This window comes from Corythoichthys intestinalis, chromosome 17 (assembly GCF_030265065.1).
Source record: "Corythoichthys intestinalis isolate RoL2023-P3 chromosome 17, ASM3026506v1, whole genome shotgun sequence".
Lineage (NCBI taxonomy): Eukaryota > Metazoa > Chordata > Actinopteri > Syngnathiformes > Syngnathidae > Corythoichthys > Corythoichthys intestinalis.
In genome coordinates, this window is record NC_080411.1 from 438,285 (window position 1) to 450,576 (window position 12,292).

Consider the following 12,292-nt stretch of genomic DNA (forward strand, 5'->3'; position numbering starts at 1 on the left):
AGATGAAAATACAGTGTCTGCTTTAACGAAAACCACCCAAAGATTTATAGGTTTTCATATATTAATGAGGATAGCATGCAAACGATGACAGAAGGGGGAAAAATAAGTAAGTCAACCCTCTGCCTAAGGAGACTTAAAGAGCAATTGAAACCAATTTTTACCAAACATTTTAAGTCAGGTGTTTGCCCAATCACTGATGAGTACTATAAAACACACACCTGGTAAGAATTGTCTTGAGAAGCATCGTCTCATCAGGGCTCGGTCAAAAGAGCTGTCTGAAAACCTGCGATCAAGGATTGTTGATTTGTATAAAGCTGGGAAAGGATACAAAATCATCTCTAAAAATCCGGATGTTCATCAATTGACAGTCAGAGAAGTTGTCTACAAATGGAGAGAGTTTGTCACCATTGCTTCTCTCCCAAGAAGTGGCCATCCACCAAAGATGACGCCAAGAGTTCAGCGTATAATACTCAGAGAAGTAAAAAAAAGAACCCTAGAGTGTCTGCTAAAGACTTACAGAAATCACTGGCACAGTCCAGTATCTCAACTATATTTAAAACTATGGCCTAGAATGGTGTTCATGGGAGGACTCCATGGAGGAAGCCACTGCTGTCTAAAAAAAAAACATTGTTGCTCGTTTAATGTTCGCAAAACGGCACTTGGACACTCCACAGAAGTTTTGGCAAAATACTTTGTGAACTGATGAAACCACAGTTGAATTTTTGGGGAGTAACACACAACATCATCTGTGGAGAAAAAAATGGAACAGCTCACCAACATCAACACCTCATCCCCACCGTGAAGCAAAGTGGAGGGAGCATCATGACTTGGGCCTGTTTTGCTTACTCAGGGCCTGGACAACTTGCAGTCATAAATGGAAGAATGAATTCAAAAGGTTTGCAGGAAAACCTAAGGCCATCTGTCAGACAGTTGAAGCTAAAAAGAGGATGAACAAGACAATGATCCAAAACAAAGAAGTAAATCGGTTTCAGAAGAACAAAATACACGTTCTGGCCAAGTCAAGGTCCAGACTTGAACCCCATTGAGATGCTGTGGCATGACTCAAAGACAGTGATTCATGCCAGACATCCCAGGAATCTGACTGAACTACAGAAGTTTTGTAGAGATCACTGGGCCAAGATTAGTCCTCAGCGCTGCCAAAGGGTGGGGGGGGGGGGGGGGGGGGGCACAAAATATTAAATGTATAAAACTCCCCCCCCCCCCCTTCTGTCATTGTTTGCATACTATCCTCATTCAAACATGAAAACCTATAAATGTTTAGGTGGTTTTAGTGAAAGCAGACACTTTTTTTTCATCTATTTGATTTTATATATATTTATTTTTATTTTCCCTTCAGGCATGACAAATCCAAAAAACCGCGCATTTATATGTGTTTACAATTAATTCAACCCGAAAAGAAAAGGGCTGACGGGAGAAGTTGAAGCTTATCAAAACCCGTCCCCAGTATACCATAAAGGACGCAGAAAATATCGAATATCAATTTTTGGCATTCAGATTTTGACAAAGATCAGAGCACATTTGATGATGATTTTATGCAGAAATGTGAGAAATTCCAAAAGCTTCAGATACTTTTTCATACCACTGAATATACTGAATCTATTTTGACTGTACATGTTAAAAAGGATCACTATACAGTGCCTATTTAAAAAAAAAATATATATATATATATATATATTTGTAACATGAAATAAATGTAAGGTTAAAGGCAGCATTTCAAAAAAGTCAGTTGACCCTGACACACAAACTTGTCATTCAGTATTGCAGCCATCTTAGTTCTAAAACAGCTGTGTTAATGAGCTTTTCCCTCGAAGCGACCCCCCTGCTTGGGTTCCCTTATTAGCAATTTGCAAAAATGCGCATGCGACACAGCATCAATACTGAGCAACACAACTGTAATGGCCTTGCATCCTTCTTTTATCCCTCCATTAGCCCTTTGCCTCACACATCCAAGATCATTTCACACAGCTGCAGGTGCTGTCACTGCGGGGCCCAGCTGGAGGTGAACGTCTGAGTGGATGGATGGATGGATGGAAGCTGGAGAGAGTGATAGAGTTCTCCCAAGACACTCGGACAAGCAGCGGAGCGAGGTGGCACTGATAAATGTCACCGCAGAAGGCATCTGCATGCACGGGCTCCCGTTTCCACACATATGGCCACCACTTCCTACGCCAATATATATATTGTACGCAAATAAACAAACAACAACAAAACCCTGCAATGTTACTGGTCCCACATGTGCGAGCAGATGAAAAAAATACTCATACTCAATGTTCCCTCTAATTTTGCATGTGTCTTAGCAGACACACAAGCTCCCTGAGCACACTGCGGACCATGGTGAGCAACATCACATGTGTACACGGTGGCCACACACCAGTATCAGGCCTGTTCAAAACCTTGGATCATAGCAAGTTACATGGCTTATTAAAAGAATGAAATTACAGCAGCAATTTCCATGACTTTTAATATACCGTAATTTTCGCACTATAAGGCCCACTTCACTATAAGCCGCCACTCGTCAAATTTTGCATGAAAACGGCATTTGTTCATAGATAAGCCGCACTGGACTATAAGCCGCAGCTGTCTTCACTGTATTATGGGATATTTACATGAAAAGATAATAACCGGTTACACTTTATTTGACAGCGGCATCATACGACTGTCATAAGACCAAATGAACCACCATGAAGCTTTGAACCAATTGCCTGCAAAGCTTTATTGCTTCAAGAAGCTTCATTTGGCTATCATTGCTTCCTTGGGGGAGACAGTCAACCTCTGCTGCCAACTGCTGTCTACACTGTTGTTGTCCAACATGCCTCCTAGCATGCATTGCAGCGCTACAGAAGTAAATATTAGGGCTGTCAAACGATTAAAATTTTTAATCGCGTTAATTACAGCTTAACAATTAATTAATCGTAATTAATCGCAATTGAAACCATCTATAAAATATGCCATATTTTTCTGTAAATTATTGTTGGATAGGAAAGATAAGACACAAGACGGCTATATACATTCAACATACGGTACATAAGTACTGTATTTGTTTATTATAACAATAAATCAACAAGATGGCATTACCATTATTAACGTTCTCTTAAAGCAATTCATGGATAGAAAAACTTGTAGTTCTTAAAAGATAAATGTTAGTACAAGTTATAGGAATTTTATATTAAAACCCCTCTTAATGTTTTCGTTTTACTAAAATTTGTAAAATTTTCAATCAAAAAATAAACTAGTAGCTCGCCATTGTTGTTGTCAATAATTACACCATGCTCACTCCCCAAACCCATAAAATCATTTGGACCCAAGCGCCAGCAGAGGGCGCCAAACAACAAAAAACAAGTAACTAGCGGACATTACACTGCTGTCATTTTAATCTGTTTGAGCGAGGCATGTGCGTTAATTGCCTCAAATATTTTAACGTGATTAATTTTAAAAAATTAATTACCGCCCGTTAACGCGATAATTTTGACAGCCTTAGTAAATATCAATCAAAATCCATTTCTATGCTAATTATTTCTTCAGTTAATGTTCCAGTTGTTTCATTAATTGCTTGATATGATATTTGGTAACACTTTATTTGACAGTGACGCCATAAGACTGTCATAAGACCGTCATAGTTATAACATGACACTCTCTTGAGCATTAATGAATGCTTATGACAGATGTCATTTGAAAGGTAAATGATTACCGGATGACACTTAATGACATCTGTCATAAGCATTCATTAATACCCATGATAGTGTCATGTCATATTTAAGACGACATAATGATAGTCTTATGAGGCTGCCGTCAAATAAAATGTTACCTGTTAATCCAAATAAAACAGCAAATAAACTGCACTGGACTATAAACCACAGGATTAAAATGGCGTTAATTGTTCATGAGTTGTGTACTATGTTATATATGAGAGTCCTGCTTAAACCATAGGAAGAGTCCTGCTTTGGCCTGGGTGAAGGTTCAATTGTGGCATGGGTGAGTTAATAAATATAACATAATGAACAACCACAATATATATCAATCAATGTATATCAAGCACACATTAAAACTGTTCAGACACTAAGGACGCTCAAGAATCCTATTCTCCATATCTAAGCAGCTACAGTGCAAAACCACACCTCCTTAAAACTAGTTAAAGTCCCGTTTTCTCAGTTAAAATAGATAATAATAAATAACAGATAATAATAAGCGCTGACAAAGTTTGGGAGCATAATGTTGTTTCATCAGCACAGAGTCAAACTCTCTTTTCTCCACCAAAGCGAGTGTCGCGTTGCCGTATCAAACGCGCAAACTGGACACATCACTGCGGTGCTGACGGACAGTAGGCCTATTGACGTTAAAATACATTTTTGTTCAATTTTATTTTGTGCGCCGCATAGATTTTCTTGTGCGCCAAGTATGTGCAAGCAGTGCGGGATTGCGCCATGCGCTGCTTAGGGGGAACATTGGTCGTACTGGCTCAAATTTTGGTCCCAGTCTGGAGCCCTTTCTATCCATCTTGGCTTTATAGGCGACAAACCAGACACTTCAATTCACGTGTACTTAAGCAGCCTTTTGGTGAGAGATGAGCACTGTCACAAAAAATGATGATTAATAAGGGTGTATTGGTTCATACACAGGCTGAAAAGTGCTCAACTTTACAGCAGGAAAAATTGGGTTGAGGGGTCAAAATTGACAACCATTTCCTTCCACCCAATTCCAGCTGAATTCCAACAAGCTTTCCTCTCAGCATTTACACATAATTTGTGTCTCATGATTCACACAATTACTCTGACACTTCTTATCCCACAAATTAACATTTGAAAATAGACACTTTATTTACAGTATCCTAGTCACCATCTCACCAATAATAACCCAGTAATCATGTGGCAGCCAGCTTTGGCATGCATCGCAGCTGTACAACGCACGACTTCCCTTAGTTGCACACAGCTCGATGGGACGTGGAGGGCAGCTGGGGGCATTTAACATGCCTGCCTATTTGTCCAGAAATGTGAATCAGTTGGCATACACTGTTTGCTAAAAATGCACCCTGCCACATACAGTGCTGGCCAACGATAATGCTCAATTTCTCCCAGAAAATGATTGCAATTACAAATGCTTTGGTAGTGATATCTTTATTTATTTTGCTTGCAATGAAAAAACACAACAGAGAATGAAAAAAAAAAATCAAATCATTATCATTTTACACAAAACTCCAAAAAATGGGCCAGACAAACATATTGGCACCCTTTAAGAAAATTATGTGATGCTTCTCTAATATGTGTTACTTACCTGTGGCACATAACAGGTGGTGGCAATATCTAAATTCCACTTGTAGCCAGTTAAAATGGATTCAAGTTGACTCAACCTCTGTCCTGTGTCCTTGTGTGTACCACATTGAGCATGAAGAAAAGAAAGAAGACCGAAGAACTGTCATGGGTCTTCCAGCACGACAATGAACCAAAACACACTTCAAAAAGCACTAGAAAATGTTTTGAGGGAAAGCACTGGAGTCTTCTAAAATGGCCAGCAATGAATCCCATTGAACACCTGTGGAGAGATCTGAAAATGGCACGCTTCAAATCTCAGAAACCTGGAGCAGTTGGCCAAAGAAGAATGGTCTAAAATTCCAGCAGAGCATTGGAAGAAACTCAATGATGGATACAGGAAGCGGTTGTTATTTCATCTGGAGGTTGGGCTACCAAGTATTAGGCTGAGGGTGCCAATACTTTTGTCTGGGCCATTTTTGGAGTTTTATGTAAAATGATAATGATTTTTTTTTTTTTCATTCTCTTGTGTTTTTTCATTGCAAGCAAAATAAATGAAGCTATTACTACCAAAGCATTTGTAATTTTCTGGGTGAAATTGAGCATTATCTGACAGAATTGCAGGGGTGCCAATGCTTTTGGCCAGCACTGTATCCTTCCCATCTAGATGCCACAAAAATTGCAGCAAAGCAACACTTTTAATACTTGATAGGGGTTTAAACCAACCCCAAAAGAAAAATGTATACTGTGTTCCAAAAATGCAACTAGAGCATATTTGGCCATCTTGTTGTTAAGCCAGATCTTTCCCATGTGCCTCGAGTTTGACACCAGTCTCCTAAAATCTTTCACGAAAAATGTCAAAGCATCTCAGTAGGACTCAAAATATTTAAACGCTTCCATAAAGGTAGTGCTTTTGGTTGAGTTTAATAAGAACTACGTAAGAAATTCTCATGCGATATATGACCAATTGTGTAACATTGTTTCTTCATTCTAAATGCATCGGCAACAGAAAGCAGTGCGTAGGTCTCGATTTAACCTTTCATCTTCATTTGGCTTTTTTGCCTTACCTTGAATATAATCTATTGACAAGTGTTGCAGCACTCAGACTAATTACACTCCGACCAATTTCTGCTTTAAAAGCATCGCTGCGTTCTGCCCGCCTTAAGGTGAAGGTGCTCATTATTGCCATTGGGGAAAAAAGCCGGGCAGTCACGCAAAGCAATTACACATTCATAATTGTCACAATATACGAACGCACTTTAAGCGTTCCGAGTGATGCCCTGACATTGTGGAGGTCATTTAATGTTGCCTGGCAACATATACAATGACCCAAAAGTAAGCACTTGGAGCGAGTGAAGAACTTTAGCCCCGTGGTTTTTCCCCTTATCCAAACACTGAGCCAAGTAAGCCACCGTGTGACGTGAATGTGTTTTGCGCGATAAGAGATGAGAGATGAGACAGCAGCATGGGGGGAAGTGGCGTGAGCTTTACAGAGAGGGAAAGATTTCATAATCATACTGCTGCTTTAGTGGATGCTAATGGTGGCCTGTTAAGTATGCGAGTTTCTGCTTCATATAACACATGAGTAATACCAGTAGGGTTCGGCAATTTTATTAGACAATAGTATATCGAGATATTCATTCATTCATTCGGTGACAATGCTTGCATTTATTGGTATGAAAAAGTATCTGAACTGTTCGGAATTTGTCACATAAAGTCACCATCAAATGTGATGTGATCTTTTTCAAAATCACACAGATGAAAAAACTGTGTCTGCTTAACTAAAACCACCCAAACATTTATAGGTTTTCATATTTTAATGAGGATACTGTGCAAACAATGACAGAAGGGGGGAAAAATAAGTCAGTGAACCATCCCATTTAATATTTTGTGACCCCCGCCCCTTTGTCAGCAATAACTTCAACAAGAAGCTTCCTGTAGCTGCAAATCAGTCTGGCACATCAATCAGGACTAATCTTGGCCCATTCTTTTCTACAAAACTGCTGTAGTTCAGTCAGATTCCTGGGATGTCTGGCTTGAATCACTGCCTTCACGTCAAGCCACAGCATCTCAATGAGGTTCAAGTCTGGACTCTGACTTGGCCACTCCAGAATGTGTATTTTGTTCTTCTGAAACCAATTTACTTCTGTGTTTTGGATCATTGTCCTTTTGCAGCATCCATCCTCTTTTTAGCTTCCACTGTCTGACAGACAGCCTCAGGTTTTCAATTTTTTTGAACTTTTGAATTCATTCTTCCATTAATGACTGCAAGTTGTCCAAGCCCTTAGGCAACAAATCAGCCCCAAATCATGATGCTCCCACCACCGTGCTACACAGTGGGAATGAGGTGTTGATGTTGGTGAGCTGTTCCATTTTTGCTCCAAACATGATGACGTTGTGTGTTACTCCCAAACAATTCAACTTTGGTTTCATCAGTCAACAAAATATTTTGCCAAAATGTCTGGAGTGCCCAGACATTGAACATGCGAACATAAAACAAGCAACAATGTTTTTTGTTTTTTAGACTCCTTTGTGGAGTCCTCCCATTCTTAGCCATAGCCATTTTACATATAGTTGAGATATTGGACTGTGCCAGTGATTTCTGTCAGTCTTTAACAGAGACTCTCGGGTTCTTTTTTTACCTCTCTGAGTTTTCAGCACTGAACTCTTGGCGTCATCTTTGGGGTACAGCCACTCCTTGGGAGAGAAGCAACAGTGCCAAACGCTCTTCATTTGTAGACAACTTCTCTGATTGTCGATTGATGAACATCCAGATTTTTTTAGATGGTTTTTTATCCTTTCGCAACTTTATAGAAATCAATAATCCTTGATCGCATGTCTTCAGACAGCTCTTTTGACCGAACCATAATGCACATCAGACAGTACTTCTCATCAAGACATTTCTTACCAGGTGTGTGTTTTAGAGTGGGCAGGGCAGCTTTCAACCACTCATCAGTGATTGGACACACACCTGACTTAAATTGTTTGGTTAAAAATTGGTTTCAATAGCTCTTTAAGTCTACTCAGGCAGAGGGTTCACTTACTTATTTTATACCCTTCTGTCACTGTTTGCATGCTATCCTGATTTACATATGAAAACCTATAAATGTTTGAGCGGTTTTCATAAAAGCAGACACTTATTTTCATCTGAGTGAGTTTGACAAAGATCAGATCACATTTGATGGTGATTTTATGCAGAAATGTGAGAAATTCCAAAAGGTTCAGATACTTTTTCATACCACTGATTTTAATTAAGAAATTGTTGTAGTTTGTATTCAAAGTGATAAATAGCACAAACTAATATTTGACTTTCCAAAAATACAGAGCATTATTTTTTTTTCTTCAATGACACGATAAACAATAATGAAAACATTTTTCAACATGTACAGTATATGTTCATTGTGCGCTGTTATTTTTAGCAGTAGCATCTCACTATATTGCAATGGGATTCACTCTAACGCTTCACTGAGATGCCTCAACTCACCAATATGGCACTTACTGTATATTAGTCATTCTACACGGATGATAAAGAATATCTCTGCGAGTTCTGTTATATTTTCTCTCGATATCAGGCTACCTGACCAATTCAGGTTCTGCAGCCGTTGTCGGCCGAGTAAAAGACTTTATGACGGCCGCAATTCAAGTCTGGAAACAATGAATGAACATTTACAATTGTGTTCCAATGTCGAGTCATTTGTTTTATCAGGTTGAGCCGTGAGAACGCAATAAAGGTCTTAACCATTTCTTTTAGAGCAGATTATCTGTGGCTTGCTTGCTTGGTTACTGAGCAATTTAAGACATCTTAAAAAATGGATCCCACAGTGACAAAAGCTTTCTTATGTGGTGATTAACATTTACACCTCCGCACTGTATATCTTTCAAAGTGCTTAGACGTTGAAGTTTCTTCACATCTCCAGTCAGGGGTCAACACTTCAGTCAGTTAATGGAATGACACGCATTGACCTTAGGGCCCCCGGTATTCATTTGTGCCTCGAAGTGTCCACGTATAATAGTGAAGAAGGTTGAGGTTCAACCTGCTTTTGGTTCCAGTTTTCTCCTCAAGATGATACATTTATACATAAAGTTGTGTTTTCTGACAAGTATGCACAGGGTATGCCATATATGTACAGTATATATTAGGGCTATCAAACGATTCAAATTTTTAATCGAGTTAATTAGCAGCTTAAAAATGAATTCATCGCAATTGAAACCATCTCTAAAATATGCCATACTTTTCTGTAAATTATTGTTGGAATGGAAAGATAAGACACAAGACGGATATATACATTCAACATACGGTACATAAGTACTGTATTTGTTTATTATAACAATAAATCAACATTAACATTATCAACATTCTGTTAAAGCGATCCATGGAGAGAAAGACTTGTAGTTCTTAAAAGATAAATGTTAGTACAAGTTATAGAAATTTTATAATAAAACCCCTCTTAATGTTTTCGTTTTAAAATTTGTAAAATTTTCAATCAAAAAATAAACTAGAAGCTTGCCACTGTTGGTGTCAATAATTACACCATGCTCACTCATGGTGTAACACATAAAATCAGTTGGACCCAAGCGCAAGCAGAGGGCGCCAAACACCAAAAAACAAGCGAACATTAAACTGTACTGTCATTTTAATCTGTTTGAGCAGGGCATATGCGTTAATTGCGTCAAATATTTTAACGTGATTAATTTAAAAAATTCATTACCGCCCGTTAACGCGATAATTTTGACCGCCCTAATATATATTTTTTTACATAAACGGTAATTCTTACTTTCTAGTACTGCTGGAAGGTGCTCAATATATATCCGGACTTGATTTCCTCTCATTTTCCTGTACATTTATTGGTTTGAGCCATCTTTGCCCAAAAAAGGCATTCTCTGATAATATACAGCATTATTTTTATTGTCTCACAAAACATAACAATAATAAACAAAAATAAGAACTGCTCATCCTACAACATCACTTTTTTTAAAAATCTATATTTAATTTAGATGAAAGGTGCTCGTCTATCACATAACTTACCTGCACTGTTAAAGCCACAGCCCAAAAAGAAACCTCTGACCTCTGGAGCTTCTCCCATTAGCGGCTTATGGTCTGCTGTGAAGGATTCTGCGGACAAAAACAAGTTCTAAATGACAACAAAGGGTATATACTGTACGCAATATACAGCGCTGAGCAAAAGTATTGGCACCCCTGCAATTCTGTCAGATAATTTCTCCCAGCAATTACAAATGCTTTGGTAGTAATATCTTCATTGATTTTGCTTGCAATGAAAAAAGACAAAAGAGAATGAAAATAAAATGACATCATTATTATTTTACATAAAACTCCCAAAATGGGCCTGTGTTTTATTATGAAAAGCCAACAGCAAGCTGATCCTCGCCTCTGCCAGCCGGGTGCTTCCCCTCCCGCTGTGACGTAAACTGATCGACGACAGACAGGCAGACGATGTCACCGCCGCTGATTGGCCACGGAGAAAGGGCGCCGAGCTTGAAAAGTCAGACGCTGTCAACTGACAGCTGAGGTTGCTTGACAGCAGTGCCGCGGTCATTCTCGCCCGCTGTTTGCTCGCCGTTCATTCTCGTGTGCATTTGATCGCTAGCTTGATACACTCCCGATTTTTTGGTGAGGTCTTATGCGTTTGCCATTATTGGATCGTTTTTGTTCACTACTGTAAATACAAGCACTGAAGCCGTACGGGTAAGATGTCATCTTCGTTTTGCTTAGTGTAGGAAGCCAGGGTAGTGGCTGTCTTTTTGTTATTTTTCTTTTTGCGATCAGGGTTTAGTTAGCGGGTGGGGTTTAAGTGCAGATTCCTTTTGTTTGTTATTTTGGCCTGGGCTTGCCCTGAAGACGCGCTTCTCAGTATTTTGTATTCCTTTTGATTGTGAGTTTGATTTGTGTAAATAAATTTGGATCCACTTGTATATGTGTGGTTCGTTTTATGTTACGCCCTTAGCTAGCCGTCCGTGGGACGTAACAGGGCTGGACAAATGTATTGGCACCCTCAGTCTAATACTTGGTCGCACAATCTTTAGACAAAATAACGGTGAACAACCCCTTCTGGTATTCATCAATGAGATTCTTACAATGCTTTACTGGAATTTTAGACCATTCTTCTTTGGCTAACTGCTCCAGGTCTCTGAGATTTGAAGGGTGCCATTTTCAAATCTCTCCACAGTTGTTCTATGGGATTCAGGTCTGGCCACTTAAGAAGTCTCCAGTGCTTTCTCTAAAACCATTTTTTAGTGTGTTTTGGGTCATTGTCCTGCTGGAAGACCCATGAGCTCTGAGGTAGACCCAGCTTTCTCACACTGGACCCTACATTATGTTGCAAAATTTGTTGGGCGTCTTCAGGCTTCATAATACCATGCACACGGTCAAGCAGTCCAGTGCCAGAGGCAGCAAAGCAACCCCAAAACATCAGGGAACCTCCGCCATGTTTGACTGTGGGGACCATGTACTTTTCTTTGAATGCCTCGTTTTTTCCCCCTATAAACTCTATGTTGATGCCTTTTCCCAAAAAGCTCTACCTTTGTCTCATCTGACCAGAGAACGTTCTTCCAAAATGCTTTCTCAGGTAAGTTTTGGCAAACTCCAGCCTGGCTTTTTTTTTTAATGTCTCTGGGTCACAAGTGGGGTCTTCCTGGGTATAGAGTCCCTTTTCATTCAGACGGCAACGGATAGTACCGGCTGACACTGTTGTACCCTCGGACTGCCGGACAACTTGAACTTGTTCGGATGTTAGTCGAGGTTCTTTATCCACCATCCGCACAATCTTTCCTTGAAACCTCTAAACTTTTCTTTTCCATCCACATCTAGGGAGGTTAGCCACAGTGCCTTGGGCTTTACACTTATTGATGACACCACGCACAGTAGACACAGGAACATTCAGGTCTTTGGCGATGGACTTGTAGCCTTGAGATTGCCCATGCTTCCTCACCATTTTGCTTCTTAAGTCCTCCGACAGTTGGTTGGCCTTCTTTCTTTTCTTTTGCTCCATGCTCAATGTGGTACACACAAG

At 39.6% G+C, this 12,292-nt stretch overlaps 1 protein-coding gene across 2 annotated transcripts in view; it reads right to left on the reverse strand.

Moving 5' to 3' along the window:
- Positions 1 to 12,292, reverse strand: part of sardh (sarcosine dehydrogenase) — a 74,887-nt gene that overhangs the window by 42,900 nt on the left and 19,695 nt on the right. For both annotated transcript variants that reach the window (XM_057819684.1, XM_057819683.1), the window contains exon 10: positions 10,291 to 10,377. In XM_057819684.1, coding sequence (XP_057675667.1) covers positions 10,291 to 10,377 — 87 coding nt within the window. The remainder of the gene's footprint in view (positions 1 to 10,290; positions 10,378 to 12,292) is intronic.